The 27,103-nt window shown below is 47.1% G+C and overlaps 1 protein-coding gene across 1 annotated transcript in view; it reads left to right on the forward strand.

Moving 5' to 3' along the window:
- The window catches only part of LOC144119183 (uncharacterized), a 35,910-nt gene extending 9,583 nt beyond the window's left edge, over window positions 1-26,327 (forward strand). The window contains exon 3 of the mRNA XM_077651871.1: window positions 25,855-26,327. Within this exon, the coding sequence (XP_077507997.1) occupies window positions 25,855-26,169 (315 nt within the window). The 3' untranslated portion in view covers window positions 26,170-26,327. The remainder of the gene's footprint in view (window positions 1-25,854) is intronic.
- Window positions 26,328-27,103: the final 776 nt, after the last annotated feature.

A 27,103-nucleotide genomic window follows, 5' to 3' on the forward strand; every position in this document is an offset into this window, starting at 1 on the left:
TTCTTCTCTGATTAAAGTGCTTTTCTCGTGTACTGCTATTCAGAGGTGCTTGGGCCCAGTGAAGCTGCTTTTTAGAAGCTTTTAGTCCTTGCATCTCTCTAGGATGTAACTTGAATTCTGGAAAAATAAAGCGAAATGAAATAAAATGAAATGAAAGTTACAGATTAGTAGCCGGTTTGCCTTTTTTACTAGTTACGTGCACTGGAGGGGTTGCTTTGCCTACTTGTATTCGAAAGCGCATGTATTTTTGCATGATGCAGCCAAATTTTGTCGATCCACAATGGCGAGGGTAATCGCGTTTTCGAAATTCTAGAAACAGACATGGCTATTACTAATGACCGACTGCAAATATATAACTGCAAATTGGCGCCTAACTCTGGTAGTTAAAAAGTTGATTATTACAGAATTGGTTAACCAGCTTACTACTTAAAACCATCCACCCGTTCTCTGGTGTCCGCCAGTACTGTCAATACTACGCCAGGGATCATCCGTTGCACTGCCCTTGGCCCAACAAACGCCGTCACGGTAATCGACCATTCCAGCGGCTATAGGTGGCGCGACGGCAGTTCAACATGGCGGACGAGACGGTGATGGAGCGATGACGCAAGCGCCCGCGTCTCGCGCAGCAAAGCGCGTCAGGCCCTCTTATTTCGTAGCACAGTATACTTGCTCTCGGCAAAGAGACGCAAAGGTGCATTGATGGAGCGATGACGCAAGCGCCCGCGTCTCGCGCAGCAAAGCGCGTCAGGCCCTCTTATTTCGTAGCACAGTATACTTGCTCTCGGCAAAGAGACGCAAAGGTGCATAATCGAAGGTGAATCGACGTTCAACGCCGGCCACATCGTATGCTGCGGCATCAAGAGCATTACAGACACCATGGTCAATGTTGAATCGCTCTGCCTTCAGACAAGTGCGATGAAGGGTCCGCCGCACTGTGTGAACGTCGCAGTATATGGAAGGATACAGGCTCCGTAAAGGTGAGTATGTTGCACAAAACCTATGTTTGTATTCCCTCCATATGAATCTGTATTCACTCCATGTATTTGTATTCATGTAACATTCAGTACACGCGACCGAATGCCTGCAATAAATTCGTTTGTATATTTTTACGTGCTCCTGTTTCGTATAGACCGCGTGCAAAAATGAATGAATGAGCTGTTTATTTAGAAATCGAGGCTCAAGGCCGTTTGTTGGGGAAAAATAAAGCGGCTGTGACTTGCAGCGGTTTGAGAAACTCGCCGCCGCGATGGTTCAGTGGTGATAGTGCTCGGTGGCCGACCCGAAAGACGCGGGTGCAATCCCGGCCACGGCGGCCGTATTTCGGTGGAGGCGAAATGCCCATGAACAGTACGAAGCCTGTGTAAAATAACCCCAAATGGTCTAAATTAACGAACCTTCTCACTACGGCGTGTTATAGCCTGAACCGCTTTGGGACGATACTTCAATCTGATGTGCCTGTCACGAAGTAATTTTAAAGAAAAATTTGAACACTAGCCAGTGATGCAGAAGTTCCAACCATAAATTTACACTGTGACTTCATCTGGTGTCTCCAATGTATTTCGTTTTTAGGGAACATGCACATGCAAGGCAGAACTCTCCGGACAATGCAAACATATTTTTCCCACCCTGATTTACTTGAACCGGTAAGTACATTGTTCTGGTCCATCGTTTGGGAATTTCGTGCATTACAGTATGTGTTCCACACATACGATGCTTCAATTTGATGTGCCTGTTAAGTATTTATTCAGAAAACTTGAGCACTGTACTCTAGCCAGTGATGTAGAAGTTCCATCTATAAATTTACCACAAGCAAAAATTCCAAAGCTCAATGATTACCTTATTAATAATATAATTTTCTACCAGAGTGTTATCTTTACGCATATCTGTCACTAGTATATCTTAAGTGTTTAAGCTGTTTTGATTTGGTTGCCTGTTAGTAAGAAGGGTTTGTCTACATAAAAAATAGTAGCACGATGCTGAAAAACTCAGGTTTGTTTATCCTTTTATTTTCCATTTTCAGGGCAAGCAAAGACAGCCTGGATTTACTGTCTTGTACAGATGCTCAGCAGCAGTGGGGCCGTATTGCCACATGAAACTTGTCGGAGCCACGACCAGTAAGTACTTTTTGGCATGTCCACCGACGAACAACAATTATTTTCTGAGGACGTGCAAAAGGACATCCTCAAGGAATTGACGGAAGCTGCTCCAGAGTCTTCACTTGCGAAGCACAAGACACGTATCAGAAAACAGCACACTCAAAGTCTGCAAGCACACAACACTATAGATGTTCCTTACACACTTGAAAGTTTATTTTCAGAGGAGCATGCAAACTCTCCTCCGAGAGACTATGCAAAGTTGCAGTTTTATGAAAACTTGACTTGCGGAATGAGTATCTCAATCAAGAGGTTTTCTGTTGCGATGCTAACGGCAAAAGAAAGAGCATTTTATGAGAGTGAGGTGTGCCTGACAGCAGAGAGGGCAAAACACCTATGTGAATGCACCGTCAGTCAGGAGTGCACATTCTGGCAAAGTGAAAGAAAAAAAAGAATAACCGGTAGCATCTGCAGAGAACTATACACTTTTGTAAAACAGCAAGTCGGACATGGGCAGCAAAAATTGCAAGGATATTTCAAAACCGCACATCTGCTGGCAACCAAGCAACCGCATATGGTAACGAAAATGAACCGCTTGCTATTCATGAATATGAACACATGCAGTATGCTCACGTTAGCAGGTTGGGTCTCATAGTTGTCCCCGAGATGCCATGGTTAGGCTTCAGTCCTGATGAGATTTCAACTCCAGAATGGGAACAAAATCTTTCTTGAAGTTAAGTGCCCTGTGTTGGGCAAACAGCACAGTATTGCTGAGCTGGTAAAGATAAAAAAATTCACATATATCGTCCAAAATGAAGAAAACTTCGCTTTGAAGCTTAAGCGCCTTATTACTCCCAGGTTCGGCTCGGTCTTTTGCTTTTAAATCTGGACATGTGCCACTTTGCCGTACACTCAAAGGTATGAAGCTTGATAATCCATGTCTCGAAAGATGTTCAGCATATGCGGGAACTCCTAGGCAAGTTGCAGTATGCATATTTTAGGAAAATACTTCCAAAACTTGCCAACATGACCGAAAGGTAAAGTTGTGCACAGAGTGAGCCAAGGCCATGCCGCTTGTATTAAACGTAGGGCGAAAGGCAGTTTTCTTATGAATTATATAGCATTCCATGACTACAGCACAACGAAGGTTCCAGAGCAGATGGCCAATCATAAAACCCATTTACCTATGATGCATCTACCTGAAGTTCCTTCAACTTGTAGTCCTTTCGAAAGCCTTTTCCTTGATCCCACCAATGAGACCAAAGTATGCACAACATTTGTGAATTTAAATAATAGCAAAGCCTTGGAGGTTGACAATATTCAGATAAAGCCACTCAAACTTGTACTATCTTTTATTGCACCCGTGCTCGCATACATCTTCAATTTGGTAATTGAAATTGTAGTTTACCTCGGAAAAAATGAAGAAAGCAACAGGATGGTTGTGTTTAAAGGGGGAGATAAAGGTGTAGTGTCCAATTATAGACCAATATCTGTGATTCCAGTCTTGTCAAATGGCTTGGAAAAAGTAATTTTTCCCCGTCTATTGAACTCTTTTAACGCAAAACAAATCCTCTCTGAGGCTCAATTTGGCTTCCGAAAGGGCAAGTCGACGGAAACATCTTTTTTATCACTTAAGGAATGTATCCTGCAAAACATTGATGAAGGTTTTTTTACTGTCGGCTCTTTATTGAGTTTAGTAAAGCTTTCTATTCCCTAAACAATCAATTTTTAGCTCAAAAAATTTCTCAAAACGGAGTTCGTTGAACAGCTTTAGACCTAATCAAATCATACCTGCAAAATCGGAAAAAATCTGTCTACAATGACAACCATCAGTCTTCTTTTCTGGCGGTACGAAATGGTGTGCTTCAAGGCAGCATTCTGTGCCCGTAACGTTTTCAAATGTATATAAATGGCATTTTACATATTCTTGATAAATCGAAATTTATTACGACGATGGCAGTATACTTATTTCTGGTCATGACATAAACAAGTTAATAGAAGAGTGCAACATAATCCTTACGAAGCTATAGAAGTGGTCCTCTTCTAATTACTCCAAATTAACCCTACAAAGGTTAGGGTAATAATTTTCTTTGCAAGGAACAAGCCAGTTGAACTAGAACGCGCTCCTATACATGCAGGTCGATAAATTCAAATTGTCGACAACCACGAAATCATTGGAGTTACTTTCTCGTCGCATCTCAGCTGGAATCGGCATGTGGAAATATTTGTAAAAAGCTCTCTTCAGTAGTAGGTGTTCTATCAAGATGTCGATAGCTCCTTCACACTCACGTGAAAATTTAAAATTATCATGCTCTTCTCGGTTCCGTTTGGAATTATTGCAACTCTGTTTGGGCAACCACCACAAAAAACAAATGTGATCAAAATACTGGTTCTGCAGAAAAAAATTATCCGGTACATTGCCGACCTTCCTTATCTCCTTCCAACGTAAACTGGTTTAATAAATGATGACATAATTCGTTTTGAACTTATGTATCTTTTTCGCATTTTGAGGTTTTTACCGTTCTTCTCTTGCTTATAGAGATTTTCTTAAACGTACTGCACATTTAAGGACCGCTTCGAATCGAATCTACACCCAAAACACCGATCTACTACAAACGCTTAAACACAATTCACTGAACACTCTTAATAAGTGCACATTTTGGCTAGTGGTTAACCAAGTGAGTTAAAAATGTATTTTGTTAATATATAGCCAGGGTGCATTTTATGTGCCTCTGTTGTATGCCGGTTCCATGTATGCATAGTGAGTGTTTTTTCTCTTTACTTTTCTCGGGTCCTCTCTTTGATTTCTTGCCTCTGTATACTTTCAGTGAACGTACATGCTCATTGTTTCCATTGCATTGAATCGATATGTCACTTCCTTCGTTGTTTTTATGTTTGTTCAAACCTATATATATATATATATATATATATTGTAACGTGCTTCCACAGAACCTCGACGGAAGAAGCAGAAGATGAAGGACTGACCCGCGGAGAAAGAGGAAGAAAAAGAGAGAGCTGAAGGACGCTGCTAGGCTTCCTGCTTCCATCCTGCTTCGACCGGTCCCCTCTTTGAATAAACCCCCGTGCGTGCAAAGCACGTAACAGGTTGGTGAGAGGTGCCGGGTATCGACCACGGAGCATTCCATCTACCGAAGGAGCCGTAGACTCGCAGGCTTCCCACCACTGCCATCGGACATGCCTGGAGACGACAATGTTGAGCAACCCGGGCTATCCACAGCGAACAACTGGCCACATTATCGAGAGCCCCGCACATTTTTTGGAAAACCTGAAGAGGACGTTGACGAGTGGCTGAAACACTACGAGCGGGTGAGCAAATACAATCGATGGAACGCTGCTACTAAACTGGCTAACGTTGTGTTTTTCCTTGCCGCCACTGCCCTTGACTGGTTCGACAATCATGAGGATACACTGAGTTCATGGGCTACCTTTACGACCGAGATAAAGAAAAATTTTGGGGATGAATCGGCAAAGAAGAAGCGTGCGGAACAGACATTGCTTCACCGCGCGCAAGTACCCGGAGAAACTTGCACGGCATACATCGAAGCCATCTTAAAGTTATGCAAGCTAGTTAACTCCAGAATGCTTGAAGAAGACAAAGTCGGCCACCTTCTAAAAGGAATTGCGGAAGATGTTTACAATTTCCTGATTAGCAAAGAGAGCCTGAGCACCACCGCTGACGTTATAGAACATTGCAGAACATTTGAAGCTCTTAAGCTGCGTCGAATCACCCCTAAATTCGGAAGATTGGCCAATGTCACCTCTATAGCCAGTGTTGAAGCCAGTCCTCCAAATTCTATGGCTGATATGATTCGAGAGATTGTGCGCGAGGAATTGTCCAGATCCCGGGATACCTTCTGCCACACACAATATCTGCGGCACAGTTCTGCACCGGAGGAAGATGTTGCCGCCCTGTCGACTCCGTGGGCTCCACCCAACGGCACTTTGCCCATGGACGATCGGAACATTGCCCAACGTTATCGCCACCAGCCGACAGAAAGGAGGCCCACCTACCCAGAAGACGTGGTTCGTCAGCAGCGAGATCCTGGCTTCAGCCAACGTCGCGACTTTGTTCGCCAGGACTCTTATGGCGGTCGCTGGCGCTCTCAACCTTTGTGCTACCGGTGTGGCATTGCAGGGCATATCGCTAGATATTGCCGCCGTCGTTTCCCAACTTCTCAAGACTGCCAACCCCCGGCGAATACTTACGGGCAACTGCACACCGCGCAGCAGAGACCCCCAACGTCCGCTTGGGACCCGTACCGTCCGAGCAATTTGCGGAGTTCATCACCCGCATCTGACCGCAGTGTGACGCCGCCACCTCAGCGCCAACGGCGGTCACCTTCTCCTCGACGTCGTGCATCCCCTCCGCCTCCGGGAAACTAGGAGGCGCGGCCGATGGAGGTGAGGCCGCCGGCGAGTCGATGACGTCCAATCTACCTCTGCCCGTGTTTATGTTGAAGAACAAACTGGAAGTGTTTATTGATGGTGTGAAAACAATGGCTCTTGTGGACACTGGTGCTACCGTATCCGTTATGAGTTTGAGGTTTAAGAATCGTTTAGGTAGGAAAGTGATGTTTAGTGGTGACCGTGCAGCGTTATTCCGTGGTGTCGGTGGTGAACCTTTGGTTCCACTTGGTGTGTGTGCTTCGGATGTTGTTATTGGTGGTCTAACGTTTAGAACAGAATTCGCAGTGCTACCACGGTCAACGCATGATGTGATTCTTGGGATTGATTTTCTGCAAGAGTGTGGTGCAACTTTAGACTGTCGTACGGGAGAAGTTGCTTTGAATTCTTCGTTACTTTCAGCTCTTGTGGATAACTCGACACCGGATTTTGGAGCATTTGCGGTGGAAGAAGATACTATTGTACCAGCTTTCTCTGCAGCATTCGTGCGGGTTTCCTCTATTCACAATCAGTGCGAATCTTTTGAAGCTGTGGTAGAGCCTACGACACTCGCCTGCTCTAAGAAGAGTATCGTCGTGCCTCGTTGCGTCGTTCCCGTGGTGAGAGGCCGTACCGAGCTGTGGACAGTGAACCACTCTGAAGAGCCAGCTGTGTTGCCCCGGGACCTCAAACTCGCCCGTTTCGAGGAAGGTGCGTCAGGTTTCGTCGCGGCGTTAACCATCTCTGTCAGTGAGCAGCACGTGAAAAGAGATATGGAGACCCAAGTTAAGGCTATGATTAATCAGGCTCTTTCCCCAACCGAGCGTCGCACTCTAGTGGAACTCCTTCTGAAACACGTGTTCGTGTTCGACTTTGCCAAAGACGATTCAACACCACCGCCTACCAGTCGTATTCATCACACGATCAACACCGGCTCCGCACCTCCTATACGCCAGAAGCCCTATCGAGTCTCAGCCACTGAACGTAAGTTAATAGATGACCAAGTTCAAGAGATGCTAAAGCGAGGCATAATTCGAGAATCCTCCAGTCCTTGGGCGGCTCCAGTTATCCTTGTTAAGAAAAAAGATGGCACATGGAGGTTCTGTGTTGACTACCGTCGCTTAAATACGGCCACGAAGAAGGACGTCTACCCGCTTCCACGTATAGATGACGCAATTGATTGTCTGCACTCCGCTTCATACTTTTCTTCTATTGATTTGAGATCCGGCTACTGGCAAATCCCCGTGCACGCTGCAGATAGGGAAAAAACGGCATTCATTACACCAGACGGACTTTACGAGTTCAACGTTATGCCTTTCGGATTATGTAATGCACCTGCAACATTCGAGCGGTTCATGGATACAATCCTGCGTGGCCTCAAGTGGCAAATTTGTTTATGTTATCTGGACGACGTTGTAATTTTTGGCAAAACGTTTAGTGAGCACAACCGCCGTCTGGATATTGTGCTTGATTGCATGGAACGAGCTGGCCTTATCCTCAATTCCAAGAAATGTCATTTTGGGAACCGTGAAACAATTGTTCTTGGTCATTTAGTTGATAAAGAAGGTGTTCGACCAGATCCAAAGAAAATTGAAGCTGTCAAAAGTTTTACGGTGCCTCAATCAGTGAAAGAGCTGCAGAGTTTTTTAGGGCTCTGCTCGTACTTTCGACGCTTTATAGCTAGGTTTGCGGACATCGCTTACCCACTCACGTGTTTGCTGCATAAAGATGCACCGTTCAATTGGACCAGCGAATGTGACGCAGCTTTCCGGCATCTGAAATTTCTTTTGACCTCGGGCCCCATCCTACGCCACTTCTGCCCATCTGCACCAATTGAAGTGCACACTGATGCAAGTGGTATCGGTATCGGCGCTGTACTTATACAACGCCATGGTCACGATCAGCACGTGGTAGCATATGCCAGCCGTTCGTTGAGTAAGAGCGAAAGAAATTACACGGTTACTGAGCAAGAATGTCTCGCCGTTGTTTTCGCTGTACAGCGCTTCCGCTCCTATCTGTACGGGAATGCTTTCACCGTCGTGACCGACCACCACTCGCTTTGCTGGCTAGTGAGTCTTCGTGACCCCTGTGGCCGGCTTGCTCGATGGGCTTTGCGCCTACAAGAATTTAATTTCACTGTTGTGCATAAAAGCGGCCGTAAACACTCAGATGCCGATTGTCTTTCCCGTTTGCCGCTTCTAACGACTGAGGACGACGCAGACAACTTTGATAAATACTTGTCGTCACTTTCACAAGCCTTCCCCGATCTTTTTTCGAACTGAGCAACGCAAGGACCAAACATTAACCTCTTTGTTTGATGCCGCTCAAGATTCTGTAAAGAATACTTTTTGCATTCGCGACGGTTTGCTTTATAAGAAGAATTTCGCTTCTGGAGGAGCACGCATGCTTCTTGTCGTACCCGAAAGCCTACGCATCACAGTTCTTGAAATGATGCGCGACGACGCCACGTCTGGGCACTTGGGAGTGACACGCACACTCCACCGCACACAACAACGATTTTACTGGCCGAACATGCGTTCAACCATCCAGCACTATGTAGCCAGCTGTGTGCAATGCCAGCGCTTTAAGCTGCCGACTTCAAGTCCACCGGGCAAATTGCGGCCAATCACACCTCCAACAGCCCCGTTTGAGCAAGTTGGCATTGACCTCCTTGGACCTTTCCCACGATCCTCTAAAGGAAATCGATGGATTCTTGTGTGCGTAGACCACTTAACCCGTTATTGTGAGACAGCCGCGATACCAGTTGCTACTGCGTCTGAAGTATCTAACTTCTTACTTCGATTCGTCATTCTTCGGCACGGCCCTCCTGCAGTTCTCATTAGCGACCGTGGACGTCAATTTACAGCGGACGTTGTTGAAGAACTTCTCCGCCTCAGCAGCTGCAGTTTTCGCCATTCCACGCCATATCATCCCCAAACGAACGGTGTGGTAGAACGCACTAATCGTACGCTCACCACCATGCTTGCCATGTACGTCGCTGCAGATCATAAGGACTGGGATGGCGTACTCCCGTTCATCACTCATGCGTACAACACCGCGCAACATGAGACAACTGGCTACAGCCCCTTTTACCTGCTCTATGCTCGCTCGCCTCGCTGCGGCTTTGACACCATGCTACCATTTTTCATCCACGATGAACCTTCTCTTGCGACCACACTCTGCAGAGCTGAAGAAGCTCGCCAGCTTGCCCGCGTTCGAATTTTATCTTCGCAAGAGCGTTCCAAGAACCGCTACGACGTCCAACACCAAGAAGTTTCTTATGTTCCTGGTGACATTGTGTGGTTGTGGACCCCTCTACGCAAGCGTGGTCTGTGCCAGAAACTGCTATCCCACTACACTGGACCATTTGTTGTGTTGGAGTGCATAAGTGACGTTAATTACGTTATAGCACGACTAACTGCTAGTGGTCGACGGTCACGCCAATCTCAGGTGGTGCATGTAGCCCGCCTCAAGCGATTCCATCCCAGACGGTCTGTTTAACTCGCCCGACGGGCATCGTCTGCGAGGAGGGAAATGTAACGTGCTTCCACAGAACCTCGACGGAAGAAGCAGAAGATGAAGGACTGACCCGCGGAGAAAGAGGAAGAAAAAGAGAGAGCTGAAGGACGCTGCTAGGCTTCCTGCTTCCATCCTGCTTCGACCGGTCCCCTCTTTGAATAAACCCCCGTGCGTGCAAAGCACGTAACAATATATATATATATGTGTGTGTGTGTGTGTGTGTGTGTGTGTGTGTGTGTGTGTGTGTGTGTGTGTGTGTGTGTGTGTGTGTGTGTGTGTGTGTGTGTGTGTGTGTGTGTGTGCGTGTGTGCGTGCGTGTGTGCGTGCGTGCGTGTGTGTGTGTGTGTGTGTGTGTGTGTGTGTGTGTGTGTGTGTGTGTGTGTGTGTGTGTGTGTGTGTGTGTGTGTGTGTGTGTGTGTGTGTGTGTGTGTGTGTGTGTGTGTGTGTGTGTGTGTGTGTGTAAACATTTTTTCCTGCTTGATTCTTCTCTGATTAAAGTGCTTTTCTCGTGTACTGCTATTCAGAGGTGCTTGGGCCCAGTGAAGCTGCTTTTTAGAAGCTTTTAGTCCTTGCATCTCTCTAGGATGTAACTTGAATTCTGGAAAAATAAAGCGAAATGAAATAAAATGAAATGAAAATTACAGATTAGTAGCCGGTTTGCCTTTTTTACTAGTTACGTGCACTGGAGGGGTTGCTTTGCCTACTTGTATTCGAAAGCGCATGTATTTTTGCATGATGCAGCCAAATTTTGTCGATCCACAATGGCGAGGGTAATCGCGTTTTCGAAATTCTAGAAACAGACATGGCTATTACTAATGACCGACTGCAAATATATAACTGCAAATTGGCGCCTAACTCTAGTAGTTAAAAAGTTGATTATTACAGAATTGGTTAACCAGCTTACTACTTAAAACCATCCACCCGTTCTCTGGTGTCCGCCAGTACTGTCAATACTACGCCAGGGATCATCCGTTGCACTGCCCTTGGCCCAACAAACGCCGTCACGGTAATCGACCATTCCAGCGACTATAGGTGGCGCGACGGCAGTTCAACATGGCGGACGAGACGGTGATGGAGCGATGACGCAAGCGCCCGCGTCTCGCGCAGCAAAGCGCGTCAGGCCCTCTTATTTCGTAGCACAGTATACTTGCTCTCGGCAAAGAGACGCAAAGGTGCATAATCGAAGGTGAATCGACGTTCAACGCCGGCCACATCGTATGCTGCGGCATCAAGAGCATTACAGACACCATGGTCAATGTTGAATCGCTCTGCCTTCAGACAAGTGCTATGAAGGGTCCGCCGCACAGTGTGAACGTCGCAGTATATGAAAGGATACAGGCTCCGTAAAGGTGAGTATGTTGCACAAAACCTATGTTTGTATTCACTCCATATGTATCTGTATTCACTCCATGTATTTGTATTCATGTAACATTCAGTACACGCGACCGAATGCCTGCAATAAATTCGTTTGTAAATTTTTACGTGCTCCTGTTCCGTGTAGACCGCGTGCAAAAATGAATGAATGAGCTGTTTATTTAGAAATCGAGGCTCAAGGCCGTTTGTTGGGGAAAAATAAAGCGGCTGTGACTTGCAGCGGTTTGAGAAACTCGCCGCCGCGATGGTTCAGCGGTGATAGTGCTCGGTGGCCGACCCGAAAGACGCGGGTGCAATCCCGGCCACGGCGGCCGTATTTCGGTGGAGGCGAAATGCCCATGAACAGTACGAAGCCTGTGTAAAATAACCCCAAATGGTCTAAATTAACGAACCTTTTCACTACGGCGTGTTATAGCCTGAACCGCTTTGGGACGATACTTCAATCTGATGTGCCTGTCACGAAGTAATTTTAAAGAAAAATTTGAACACTAGCCAGTGATGCAGAAGTTCCAACCATAAATTTACACTGTGACTTCATCTGGTGTCTCCAATGTATTTCGTTTTTAGGGAACATGCACATGCAAGGCAGAACTCTCCGGACAATGCAAACATTTTTTTCCCACCCTGATTTACTTGAACCGGTAAGTACATTGTTCTGGTCCATCGTTTGGGAATTTCGTGCATTACAGTATGTGTTCCACACATACGATGCTTCAATTTGATGTGCCTGTTAAGTATTTATTCAGAAAACTTGAGCACTGTACTCTAGCCAGAGATGTAGAAGTTCCATCTATAAATTTACCACAAGCAAAAATTCCAAAGCTCAATGATTACCTTATTAATAATATAATTTTCTACCAGAGTGTTATCTTTACGCATATCTGTCACTAGTATATCTTAAGTGTTTAAGCTGTTTTGATTTGGTTGCCTGTTAGTAAGAAGGGTTTGTCTACATAAAAAATAGTAGCACGATGCTGAAAAACTCAGGTTTGTTTATCCTTTTATTTTCCATTTTCAGAGCAAGCAAAGACAGCCTGGATTTACTGTCTTGTACAGATGCTCAGCAGCAGTGGGGCCGTATTGCTACATGAAACTTGTCGGAGCCACGACCAGTAAGTACTTTTTGACATGTCCACCGACGAACAACAATTATTTTCTGAGGACGTGCAAAAGGACATCCTCAAGGAATTGACGGAAGCTGCTCCAGAGTCTTCACTTGCGAAGCACAAGACACGTATCAGAAAACAGCACACTCAAAGTCTGCAAGCACACAACACTATAGATGTTCCTTACACACTTGAAAGTTTATTTTCAGAGGAGCATGCAAACTCTCCTTCGAGAGACTATGCAAAGTTGCAGTTTTATGAAAACATGACTTGCGGAATGAGTATCTCAATCAAGAGGTTTTCTGTTGAGATGCTAACGGCAAAAGAAAGAGCATTTTATGAGAGTGAGGTGTGCCTGACAGCAGAGAGGGCAAAACACCTATGTGAATGCACCGTCAGTCAGGAGTGCACATTCTGGCAAAGTGAAAGAAAAAAAAGAATAACCGGTAGCATCTGCAGAGAACTATACACTTTTGTAAAACAGCAAGTCGGACATGGGCAGCAAAAATTGCAAGGATATTTCACAACCGCACATCTGCTGGCAACCAAGCAACCGCATATGGTAACGAAAATGAACCGCTTGCTATTCATGAATATGAACACATGCAGTATGCTCACGTTAGCAGGTTGGGTCTCATAGTTGTCCCCGAGATGCCATGGTTAGGCTTCAGTCCTGATGAGATTTCAACTCCAGAATGGGAACAAAATCTTTCTTGAAGTTAAGTGCCCTGTGTTGGGCAAACAGCACAGTATTGCTGAGCTGGTAAAGATAAAAAAATTCACATATATCGTCCAAAATGAAGAAAACTTCGCTTTGAAGCTTAAGCGCCTTATTACTCCCAGGTTCGGCTCGGTCTTTTGCTTTTAAATCTGGACATGTGCCACTTTGCCGTACACTCAAAGGTATGAAGCTTGATAATCCATGTCTCGAAAGATGTTCAGCATATGCGGGAACTCCTAGGCAAGTTGCAGTATGCATATTTTAGGAAAATACTTCCAAAACTTGCCAACATGACCCAAAGGTAAAGTTGTGCACAGAGTGAGCCAAGGTCATGCCGCTTGTATTAAACGTAGGGCGAAAGGCAGTTTTCTTATGAATTATATAGCATTCCATGACTACAGCACAACGAACGGGACGTAGAAGAAGGACACAGGCAGGGACACAACACAGCGCTGTTGTGTTGTGTCCCTGCCTGTGTCCTTTTTCTACTTCCCGTTCGTTGCGCTGTAGTCATGAAATATCAAAACCAACTCGCCCAACAGCTTACCTTATCTAACATTGTGTATATACAAGTACTTGCAAAAATTGTAATAAAAGTGTTTTTTTATTGTCAGTGTATTGCAATTCTGGAAGGTTGAAATGAATCCACATCCCTCCAATGTTGAACACCTCGTCTTACGGTTCATCTTTAGCATTAAATAAAGTGGCCTCTCATTTAAAAAAAAAATTTATCGTCTGCCAATATCCGTGAACACAGGTTTGTCATGCCACATGCTACAGTAAAGAGATGATCAATATGCAGTAGCATTTCCCACAATATTGTGCCATTAAGCAATCTAAATATTTTCACTCTTTGAATGACACTTTCAACATGCAATCTAGCTCTTGCAATGTTAGCTGTTTTCAGGGCTTCAGTTTCAGAGAACTGGCTCTCCTTTCCTAGGAATGGGGGCCTAATAATGCCCACAGCATGAGATACACATAGATCATCAATAAAAACCTCTGTCAACCATGATGTCGTCATTGAAAGGCTTAAACTTGTTGAGAAGGCCACAGTGCGTTGTAATAGCGTTGTCAGATGCTCGTCCACCAAATGCATCACTAATAAATGTGATTGTGCCTCCTGGACTGTCACATGCAAGACCTTTTACAGTATAAGGTGATTTATACTGGGAGAAGGTTAGCAGGAGACACCTCACACAACTTCAGCTCTTAACTGCAATTTCTGTGCAGTATACAACCTCTCTTATTCCAGTTTACTTCAAAAAGTGCACAGGTATATGTTTAACACCTCTTCTTTTGATGGCCACTCGATGACTGATTCAAAAGTTGCTGCAAGAAGAGGAAGTGTATGAACAAAATACTTGTGCACAGATGCCGCACTACATTGAAAAAGCACACCAGCAGATGAATACGAGATGTCCTGCCTCAGAAGAATAAGCACTAACCGAACTCTATCCTTCGCAGTGGTTTCCAAATTGTCCCTTTCATGCCTCTCCAGAAGGTGAACAATCTTGTTAAAAATGTTCATATTTGGGATGAGAGTGAAAGCATTGAGTTTGAAGTCGGTCGTTAGAAGTTCAGTGATTTTAAACTTTTGTGTCAAGTCGTGCGGCACATTGGCCTGCGTTGCCTTGTCCGCATTATGTGATTCCTCTGACTGATGGAGAAGGTTGTCCAGATCTGCTTCTCTGTGTCCTAAAATTAAAAATATGATGAGTGCGGTGGTTGTAGTAGTAGTGATAGTACAGTGGTAGTAGTAACAGTAGTAGCAGTACTGACATGAGCAGTAGTATCAGTAAAAGCCTATTTGGTGGAAAATTAAGCACTCAAGAAGTTGATAGGTTGACGAATCAAAGCCTCTTCAATGCCAGGAGATGGAGTAGGGTCGGAGTAAGGAGGAAGATTTGGGTAGCAACAGAACAAAAAAAAGGTATGGCACCATATTAGCATAGAGGAACCGTAGGCTCGGGCACGATGAATCTAGACGTAAGTGGTAGGTAAAGACACGGCATGTGTCTGAATTTCACGATGGATGCAGAATGAGGTAACAAAGAGAGAGATGAAGCTCTCAAACAGTAATGCCTTGCGACAGTAGATGTTATGAACGTAATGTAGCTCCTGCAACAGTTATGGTAATATTTACAAAAACATATCTGTTAGCATTTCTTCATTTCCTACATTGAAGCCTGGACACGAGTTTACCGCAGGCAACCGGTTCTGGATAGGTTGAATGTAGTACACAAAGACGAAGAAAGTTGTGCATAAGCAGCTTCACAAGCCAAGCATATGCATTTGTTTACGGACTACACAAAATCCAAATGATGAATACAGAATCAACATACTCATGCAAAAACTGACATTGCAAGTGGCTTGTGCTGTGTACATGAACACATACAAAATCGTGTGGCCTCTCACCATGAAACAAGCTTGGTACAGTGCTGGCGGCACAGTTACAAACTAGGTGACAAGGCACAGTTGATCCATTCGAAGCATGCTCGCTGGCAGAAATAGGAGGACAAATTGGGTCACGCTTTCTAAAATGAGTAGTTACCGCAGTTTTCAGCTACATATGGATCGACTGAAGGTGCGCAAGCGCAAGCTTCTTCCCGAGATTCAGGTGGATCTAGGTGATCGGCTGAATGAGTATCCCCTGCAAGATTGGGAATGCCGTCATAGTCGTATTTAGCAAAAAAATAAAAATAAATGTAGTGGCACTTGTGCATTTGCAACAACCTTGCAATGCACGCCAGTTGGAATCAATGAAGCCGCTCATTTAATTACAAAGCGCCGTGTATCAAGCTCATGAATGCAATGATTCCAGAAACTGCCGAATGTCGGCGCCGTGTTCAAGGCATATATCACGCGTCGAGGACAATTCTTTCGCTAAAAATAAACATGAGAGTTCAGCATGAACCTTGAATGGACTCTGTTGCCTTCCTTCTGCTCGGTCTTGGAGTTACTGCCATTTCATGCGTCCGCGAAGGTACTTCCAGCGACGGGAAAACCCCTTTCTTCAGACGCGGTAGACGAGGCTTTAGGTTGTCGTCTTGGAAGAAACCACAGCACCATCACAAAAAGTTCGCATGAACTTAAGCACTGGACGCCTCGATGGGCACGAAAAACGTACCAAGAGGGCTCCATAAGTAGTCTTCTTGCTTGAAGTGTTCACTGCAAACAAACATCTCGGCGGTGAACTTTTTGCCGATACGCATCTTCACGGCCCTCAATTTCTCCAGTTTCTTTTGCTTTAGGGAACGCATGCATGCTTACTTTCCCCGATACGGCACGATTCGAGCATTTCGACACGCTGCACATGCGATTGCTGCTCTAGTTTTCCTTTTTGACGCCTCCGTGCCGTCTATTGCAAGCAGGCGGCCGTGTGCTCCGGCGATGCTATCACCGAGTTACTGCTTAGGAGGAAGGCCGTGTGGCGTCGCCACCATCGCTGAAACGACCGAATACTTGAGGGCGCAGCTGGGCACGGAAAGATGTAGGGTGTCAGGCGAGAGACGTGGAAAACGTCGCGCTGAGCTACACGTGAGGTGGTCTGCGGGAAGACCGGGACGATCTCGTAAGTGATGGCGGTGATCTGGCGCAGGACACGGTACGGGCCAGAAGTAACTTGACAGAAGTTTTTCCGAGAGGCCGACGCGGCGAAATGGGAAGCAAAGCAAGACGAGGGAGCCAGGAGAGAAAGACACGATGCGGTGACTGTGGCCGTAGAACGCCGGCTGGGAAGTCTTGGAGGCCAGTAGTCGGGAGCGTGCAACTTGACGGGCGTGGTCAGCACTGGAAACGGCGTCATGGGCGTATGCAGATGGCGGAGCAGCAGGAGTAGGCAGCAGCGTCGCCAAATGCAATTAGGGCTTGCGGCCGTATAAAAAGTAAAAAGGAGAGCAGCCCACAGTACCAAGGCGGGAAGAGCTGTACGCGAACGTAACATAGGGGAGAGCGAGGTCGCAGTCGCGATGATCTGTGGAAACGCACCTGGCGAGTATATCAGTCAGAGTGCGTTTAAGGCGCTCGGTAAGGCCGTTTGGTGGGGGGGGGGGGGTGATAGCCGATGGTGAGCTTGTGCTTAGTAGAGCAGGAAAGCGGAATGTCGTCGTCAGTAGTGGAGAGAAAGCCGCGGCCGTGGTTGGTAAGAAGTTGGCGGGGAGCACCGTGATGTAAGATGAGGTTGTATAGCAGAAAGTCCGACACATCTGTATCAGTACTCGCTGGCAGTGCCCGCGTGATCGCGTAACGGGTAGCGTAGTCCGTGGCAACTGCAACATATGGGTTGCCAGAGGTAGATTGCAGAAACTGACCCAGTAGGTCGGTGCCGACGTGGTAGAAAGGTTCGGGGAGCACGTGAAGGGGTGGAAGGGGGCCAGCTTTAAGAGTGGCAGGGCGTTTCCGGCACTGGCACTCATAGCAGGCAGCAACATAGCGGAGTACAGAGCGGTATAGACGGGGCCAAAAGAAGCGATGACGCACGCGGTCGTGGGTACGCGAGACACCCAAGTGGCCGGCAGTGGGGAGATCATGCAGCTCCTGGGGTATAGCAGAATAAAGGCGGTTGGGCACAACAAGCAAGAAGTCGGGGCCAGCCGGATTAAGGTTGCGGCGATATAAAATTATATCACGAAGCACAAACCGCCGCATCAGATGTTCAGATAACGCGAAGTGCACACGATCGATAACTGAGTGCAACTCCACATCGCGGCGCTGTTCTTTGCTCATGTTGACGAAGACAGAGATAGAGAACAGGTTGTCCTCGCTGGCAGTGCCAAGAATGCCACACTGGACAACTGGGTAACAGAAGAGGCAGTCAGTGCATTTTTCCAGCTTTCAAGGCTTTTAGATCACAATGTAAGAACACTCTTGGAGGCGCAATGCCCAGGAACCAAGCCGGCCTCTGGGGTGTTTCTGAGATGAAAGCCAACGCAGCGCATGGTGGTCGGTTTTAATCATGAAAGGGCCGCCGTATAAATAGGGACAGAAGTTCTCAACTGTCCAGACGACTGAGCGCTCATGTTCGGTAATGGAGTAATTGTGCTTTTGGGTAGAGAGGAGACGGCTGGCGTAGGCGATGGCTCGGTCGTGATCGGATTATCGCTGAGATAACACAGCGCCGATGCCGTAGCCACTGGTGTCAGTACGGACCACGATGGGGGCTGCCACATCGAAGTGCGCCAACAATGGCATGGTGGTCAGCTTCAAGATCAAAGTGGAAAAGGCACGTTCTTAGTCAGGTCCCGAAAAGAAGGTGGCATCTTTCTTGAAAAGCTAAGTGAGGAGGCGAGCGAGTTCGTCAGAGCTCTGAATGAATCCACGAAAGCAGGAGCAGAGCCCCAAGAAGCTCCGTACGTCGTTGCATGATCGTGGAAGGGGAAAAACTTTCATGGCCTGGATCTTACCGGAATCAGTGGGAACACCGCGTAGTCAACGAAATGGCCCGAAAATAAACGCCACTTCTAAGACTTAAGCGGCAGGCCGGCACGATGAAAAGATCTGGGAAAGGTCAGCGAGGATAGACGAAAATGTGGGCGAAAATACAACGATGTCGTCGTGATAACACAGGCATGTGGTCAACTGGAAACCTTGCAAAACGGCGTCCGTCATGCACTCTATCATGGCTGGCGCATTGCGTGAGCCAAAAGGCATGACTTTAAACTGATAAAACCCATCATGGGTCATATGGGCGGTCTTCTCACGGTATTTCTCACCGGCGACAACTTCGCAGTAGCGGGATCGCAGATCTATAGAGGAAAAGAATTTAGCGCCACGCAGACAGTCAATAGCGTCTTCAATACATGGCAGTGGGCACACGGTCTTTTTAACGAGCTCATTAATGGGACGCTAGCCAATGCAAAAGCGCCATTAGCCGTCCTTTTTGTTCACAAATACCACTGGAGTAGCTCCGGGATTCTGTGAGGGTTCGCTCATGTTCTTAGAAAGCATTTTTGTGCCCTTGGCGTTGGTGACCTTGCGCACGCCGTAGGAGACGTGTGGGGACAGCGGCTGATGGGAGGGGCATCACCAGTGCCAATGCGGTGCTTGACGTGAAGAGCTCGGCCCAGTGCTGTGTTTTTCAGATAACAAATGTCGGAAAAGAATTGTAGAACGTCAAGAAGCTGGGAAGTTTGATCGGGACGTAGATCGGTGGGCATCATGGTCTTGAATGCATCCGAGGACACGGGGGCGACTGAAGGAGCCTGCTGGGTCGCGAACAGGGGTGGCGTCCAATGCAGCCACATGGCACAAGGCGAGCGGGGACAGCGCAGCGACGCATATGCTTGCCAGATGCACGTGGGAGGAGAATCTGAAGCTGAGGATATACAGACTGGGCGTTGATGGTAGCCATGGTATGGGGCAGGGCAACGTTGCGGGTAAGTGCGAGAGGTGAAGGGTGGGCGCAACGAGGTGGGCGACATCGGAAACTTGGCGGGATGGTGTCTGTGAAACGAAAGATGTCGCTTGGGAGGTCAACTTGGCATATTTGAGAACAGTCAGAACAATGAGTCGATGGGTTCAGGATCAAGTTATGGAAGCGCGAGGTGCAGGACACCCTGCGAGCAGTCAATGAGAGTGGAATGGTCCAAAAAAGTCCAAACTGAGGATGAGGTTATGGGCGCTTATGGTCACAACAGTGAACTGAACCGATACTATGGCTCGCAATAGTCACGCCAGCGGCACACAGTCCGTCGACAGCATCTGTGGCCTCATCCGCGAAGTGTACGTGAGACATTGCTGGCGTGGGAACTTTGCGAAAGCGATGGCGGAGTTCACCAGTCATCACGGGTATATCGGCACTGGTGTCAATGAGGGCGTGCGCAGGAACACCGTCGACTGTGACATCCAGTAGGATTGGTCTGGTGGTCAGTGTGAGGATTTGTGGTCCGAGTCGTTGATGCAGCGTTACCTCCACGAGCTGCCTCATTTAGTTTTCCCAATTTGAGGCGTGGTAGGAAGCAGCACTTGAAATTCTAGGCTACTGAGGTGAGTGAGAGCGGCGGGCTAGCGGTGAAGGAGAACGGGAGGATTGTCGTGGAGGTAGAACGGCGACCGCAGAAGTCTAGGGCGGGCCTGTGGACGAGGCGAGAAGAGTTGAGACGCTAGTAGGAGGGGAAGGCGTCGCGGGTGGGGGGTGAAATCCATGGTCTGCGGCAGTGGCGAGCAATGTGGCCAATACAAAGGCATTGGAAGCAGATTTGGCGGTGGTCTGCTGTGCGCCCCTAATTTGAATTGCGGTAATGATACGGTGAGTAATATGTGGGACTGAAATAGAGTGGAGGTGGCTGCTGTGTGACCGAGCTTCCGATTGCGCATAGCACCGGAGGGAGGTTCAGGTGAGCGATTTCTTGCCGCACCACGGCGTGAATAAGCGGAACGGAGGGCCAAGTGTTACCCGGGGTGATCGATGACGTTAGCACAGGTTCTAGGGCCTCCAGATCACGGCGGACGATTCTTGTGACTGTGTCGGCGACGGGAGCCATTTGGGATGGAAGTCTCTGCTCCTCACAAGAATATGTGGCGGCTGTGTTCTCAACTCAAGAAAATTGTTGAGGAATTCGAGAGCCTTTAACCTGCTCAAATAGACGGCATTCCTCGATGGTGGTGTCAACAGTTGTGCAATCTTTACAGACGAGCAAATGAAAAGCAAACTATCGTCACCGATGCCTTTCCGCACGAGCGGCCACCTTGTCGGACTCGCTCATCGCTGCGTCGGCTTTGTGGAAAAGAGTCAATGTGTGCTGTATATAAGGCACAGAACTTTACATCGAAGACTGAGCACGAGAAGCAAGCTCTTTTCTTGCAGAGAGCTGCCTATCGTCAGGTGTTCTTAACAGTGTTTGCAATCTTTCTTTGCACAAGTCCCAACTTGTGAGTTCTTCGTTGGTCTCATCCCGCACGCTCGCCGCGCCATTCAAATAGAAAATTACATTCGCGAGCATTAATGTAGGATCGTAGCGGGTATAAGTGCTTATCCCCTCATAAAGGCTCAACACGTCATCGACATCGGTGTCGTCAGTGCCAGAAAAGACACCGGCGGCACGGGAGAGGTCATGACCGCGCGAAGAGTGGCAAGAGTGGTCCGCGACTCGCTATGCTGAGCCATGGCGATGGTGGTAGTAGCCCCGGCCTGACGGCCGCTTGGGAGCTCCGTGGTGGGGAGATGTTTACCCTGCACTCTCACCAAAGACGTTACGTTGCCGGAAGGCTAGTGAGACGCAAGAGCGAGCAGGACACAGAGCACAGATCAGAGAGAGCTCGGGTCAAAGCGCGCGCACCACCCAGGCACTTTCACTATGTCGTCTTCCCAGAGATTATTCATTGCAATATCAGCTAATCCCCAATGGAGATGTGCTCCAACTACCTCCAATGAGCGAATCGGAAGTGTACAAGAGGTCGAAGCTACGGCACAGTCTCTTCAACACCTAACGCATGCCATGACTCTGTCTCTCGTACGACTACCTCACGGAGATAGTGAGACAGAGTGGCACCACATTTTCGGGCATTCTCACAAAACTTGAGATGATCGAGCACTGGAGGACCAAACAAAGCAAGTTTTTCACCACCAAAAAGGCCGCAAAGAAGCGCAATACTGGTGTCCGCCTCTGCTACTGTACCCAAGTTGTGGACAAAACTTGGAAGAAGGGAGAGAAGCTGATGGGGAGGTCACAGAGTTTCTTGCGAAGGATGTCACTGTCGGCCACAGATCAGATGAAGACCTCAAATCTCACAAAGGCGCAGATACCTACTTTGACGGATGCTGATGTGAAAAACCTGCCACATAGGATACTACTCTTCATTTGGAAACCATATATGGTCGCCCAAAACATCGGTGTCATAGAACTCCTCGTCAATGGCACAGTTGGTCACCCTAAGTGTGTCCAGTACTATTAAGACAGCAAGCCGCACTATCTATGGTTCAAGTGTCCTCACGATGTAAGCAGCATACCTCGTGCGGAAGGGAAGAGATTCTGGATCGTCGAGCCAGACATTGCAGCCCAGTGTGTCCTCATGAAACTGTACAACATTTCATCCTGCCCCAAGGAAAAAGGAGTTCGTACATGTTGGTACAAAGAAAACAATTCTCCGCAGCACAGCCAACCACAATAGCCATTCCACAAATCTCAAGGAGGGACGTACGACAAAGCAGTGCCGAAGTACACAAAGGCAGAAGGCATAAATTGGCAGAAGTTGGTCTGCGCCGCGCTGAGTGGGCTCGCCAGCCTCAACGGACTCTTTATAAGCAACAAGAGTGCTGACCACAAGTTCTACCGCTGCCGTGAAAACAATGATAAGGCACTGCCCTATGAATTCAGCAGATTGGAGTCAAGTCGCCTTGCCACCATCCCCACAGAGTGCTACACCATGCTTACACAAGATCAAGCGCTCATTGGGAGCATTATTTAAGATCCTCAGAGCCTTCTCCATTGATTTTGGAAGGGACATTTATCCGCGACATTCTTCCCTACTCTCTCCGACAGAAATTTGGCTGTAACCTTACAAGCCCTTCGAAATTAAAGTGCTTGAATATGCGTCTCTAAAAAAGAAAAGTGCTCTAATATGCGTCTGGAATGACGCGACAGCTACATCTGGCCGAGTGGAAATCGCTGAGTTGAATTGCAAAGTCAGTCTTTCGTCGCTCCGTTTCCCTGGACTTTCCTTCTTCATCTTCGTCCCAGGACATAGATTTCCTCTCTCACCCCTCTCCCCCTCTGCACTGCTCCCCCCCACTCGGTTTTGCCGGCGCGCCGTGCCGCAGGAAGCTCCTCCGCATCACGTGTCCTACCACGTGACCAGCCACGGCGCCGCTACGGAGCTCAAGGGCGGCCACGCAGATCAAGGGGTGCCACGTTGAAGGCTCGAAGTGCATGCGTAGTGTAGCTATGGCTACAAAACAAGTATGAGCTACTCCTTTCGAGCATGACGTAACAGAGGAGCGCACTTCCCTGTGTTGTATGCATCACACACAAGATGCCTGTGGTAGCGACCAAGTCGAGACACACAAGATTACCAGTCATAATCAGGCACGTACGAGTTGTGCCGCTGCGGCAGGGCGCACTCGATCTCCAACGACAGGTCCCATCGTCTCATAACAATACACGTGGTGATCCCGGTGTCAGGAAAAGGCCTTAAAATTATGCACTAAGTTTGCAAGTTCTGTCACTTAAGTAAGGAGCAAGGCTGTTATTTTTGAAGGCTTTGTCGACTGCTCTTAGTGGAAACACATTCATTTAGCTAATATTGTTGTCGCACTCGCGCAGTGTATAGCAAGCACAATGCTGGTATATTTTCCTTACTGCCATCATGGATATTCCGCTTGCTGCGGCGTTTATATACCAGGGATATTTTAACACATGCAAAAAACGCTTTGCTCGATCAATATATTTTCCGACACTATGCGGGTCATTTTCATTCTAGCGCGTAGCCGTCAGCTGTCTACGTCCAACGCCCCACGCCCTGTCGGTAGCATTTTGGTACATCCGCAAATCGAAGGCCATAGGGATCTCAATATTTTCCTGTTGATCCTCCAGCTGATTACACTACTGATTGAAGGGTTATTGTACCTTACCGACTATCAGCTCACATCTTGCTTTTGAGTTAATAAAGGTATGAAATAAACCCATGTGACTCAGGTAATAGGTGATGTGCCAGCGCTTCTGCTTACAAGGAGACAACAAGCGGCCGACAGTCAAATTTATTCTACTTGATATTTTGTCTCAAATCGTGCCCGAGATCACAAGGTAGCATTTTAATAACAGAGCTTTATATTGATTATTGGTATTACTTTTTCCATGCATTTTAAAAGCAATGATATTTTATCGCAAAGGTTGTAGCCCATAGGGCATTTATTTTGTCCTAAGGAATTTCTTCGGAAGCACTCATGCAATTCCGTTATTTTTCACTTACGTAAACGAGGTGCTAATGCGATTACGCCAGATGCTGTAAAGGGGTGGCTGAGTATCTAATTTTGCTACTTACAGATAAATATTTTATTAGCGGGAACTCAAAAAGGGTATTTGAATACAGCGCCTCGAGAGCCGTTCGATAAACTTACGATCCAGAAGCTGCCACCTAGTATTCTAGGACTAGTATTCTAGGACAGACTTCTATTATGCGTTTGGGACGTCACTGAAAACCATGGCGCTGGTCGCCTTCAAAACGCAGCCGGCATGCCGCTCCAAATATTTTTGTTTTTAGCCTACCTTGAATTCATGTATACAAAGGGGGAAGGCCGAGTTTTACTCAGAAGAATAGCATCTGCATAGGTTCCTGTTGTGCTCCAATTTTCAGTGATTCATTTTTAGTAATTCACGACAGGGAACTAAAAACCGCTTGAAATACAGCTGTAGCGGCAGTCTGTCGATTAGTGGATGATTATCTTGTTTTTTCACCTGTGACCGCAAGGCTTCTAGCAGGGAAATGACTCAAGCTCGTGCTATATTATTTAATGTTCTTGCCTTTTTGGATATAATTATCGAGGTTCCTGTAAAGGACACAATCATATTCCTAGATATGAGCACGCAGTTTTCTCCCTTGGGTGTGTGCTGGTCTTTCGAGCCTACGGTTAATAAACCGCTGCTACCACACACTTCCTTGCACTATAAGCTTGTTAAAAGTGGAAGTATTATGTCAAGCTTGAGGACTGCACTTGCTAAATCCTCTCTACGTCAAACCGAATACAGTTTCAGTAACCAGGTGGAAAGGCTACTGCTAGTGGCTATCCACTTCACGTTATTTCTTCTGTGGCCGATGATTTGTTGAAGGAATTGAAATGGTCCCCCTGTCCTGAATGTTAAATAAGAAAACGAGTAGTAGCTACTTTATATATTCACAAGAACTCACATTATTTTAAAAATCTTAGAGAAAGCGTCGTAGTGGATGTTTTTTTGGCCCCGGTAAAGTTATCACGCTTTTGCATGCGTGTCAACAGCAAGGAGAAAGCTATCCCCGATTGCCCGAAAAATCATGAGTGCAACTTTGTGAAATGTGAGAAAAATGTTGTGTATTCCACTCCTCTTACTAGTAACAGGCTTTATATTGGGCAGTGCTTAAAAGATACGCTCAGACACCACCGTAACAATGTCAATACTGAAGATTCTGGCAACCTCAGCATGCATTGCCGTCAGTACGATTGCATCCAGGAGTTCGAATATTGCCAAGTTGTTGCTTGGAACAAAGATAAGCGATATAGTGAAAATATCGAGAGCACAAATATTGAAAAGCACGCATATTCCTGTGTAAGTGCCCTATCGGTATCTTTATCACGAAAATAATTTCGCTTCGTGAATTGCACATCTCAGGTTGTGTTGACTTGCTGGGATCCGGGCGCATGAGTGTGCTATTTGCGGTGTTTTATCTTTTGGTTCTATAGTGTATGCATACGCACAGCATGCCAAATAAATGTTAGTTGTCAGTTCAGCGCTCTGTCGTGTCCGTTCCCTTCTTTCCTCTGATCTCTTCTTAGGCCTTGTGCTGCTTCCCGTATGTCATGCATGACCAACTCGCCCATCAGTAAGGCATTCTAGTGTTCTATTGTTTCGCACTAGATACTCTCGATGGTGCTGGGAGTGTGACGGGACGATAACGCCGCGGAAAGCAGTCCTGGCTGAAATGGGCGAGCCCGTCTCGCTTGCAGGGTCCAGCTGAGGCCGAGGCCTTGCCCCATGCGGACACGAGCAGCTCGGCATCGCGCTTTGTGGAGGCCCTGAGCGTCGCCCTGTCGGCTGCGCTGGGCGCGGCGCTGGTCGCCGCCCTCTGGATCTACGTCTTCCAGCTCTCGACCACTGCGGCTAAGGCTTTCTGGGCGCTCGCCAACGAGTCAGCACACGAAGCCGCCGCTCCTACCCAGTTCGCGCTGGTGGCGCCGCTCTCCCAGCAGGCCTTGGCGGCGACCGCGTACAGCAGTGCAAATGAGACGGGACCGCGCAATGCCGACTGCGGGTCGTCTTGAGAAGAAGCTCCTATCTTATGACAATATTTTGCGTAGATAACTAAGAACACACCTCGATGACTGTGCAGAAGCCGTCGGTTACTGTGTGTAAAATACTGCGGGTTACGCGTGCAACGGAACTATAAAACTGATGTTCTTTTCTCGCTATGTAAATTTCCTTTCCGTGCATTACTTACAGCTATTACTGTATTTACGAATGGAATGTGCTGCAAGACGTTTCATTTAATGTCAATCCAACGAGCAGAGTTGCTTCAAAGAGCACAACCAGGTTTCTGGCTGCTACGTTTTTATGATTTCGTTTGGCGCCTGCTCTTGCTATGTTTTTAAATCTGTTCGACCCGCACTCTAGTGCATTTTTTAGCTTGTTGTTGGGCTAGTTAACGACGAAACCCCTAGAAAAATGTGTTCACGGATTTCTCATTTTCTCTTGGTGGAAAGATGTGGCATAAGCTGGTGTACCGCTTCTCTAGAATAGCTTCGAACACTAAGCGAACAGTCATGCCGAGACCACATAATGAAGGGATAATGTTCTACCAGGGTCTTTCAGTTCTTTTTTTCTGGCCATGAAGCTTCTCAGGAAGTTTGATATAGGGACAGAAGCTCCCGCTACGAGCGCAGCGGCAAGTCAGAATGCAACGAAGCAGCATCAGCACTTCAACTTCAGGGCTATGAGTCAAGCTACTGCTATTAAAGGCGCTTATATTAATTTATATCTGATTATTATGGTACTATCGTGTGAATATAAGTAAGCCACACCTGCAGAACAAATATTTCATTGCGCTTCCTGCAGAAAAATAAGATGACTGTTCATACAAGCAATGCATAACCACTTGGCATAACTCAGTGCATCATGAAGTGCCACGGTCACTACTTGGCACGCTTTTCCGCTTTAAACAGTGTTTTTAAGGTAGAATATTTTCGGAAGAACCTCGCT

The sequence above is a fragment of the Amblyomma americanum genome, chromosome 2, assembly GCF_052857255.1.
Source record: "Amblyomma americanum isolate KBUSLIRL-KWMA chromosome 2, ASM5285725v1, whole genome shotgun sequence".
NCBI lineage: Eukaryota > Metazoa > Arthropoda > Arachnida > Ixodida > Ixodidae > Amblyomma > Amblyomma americanum.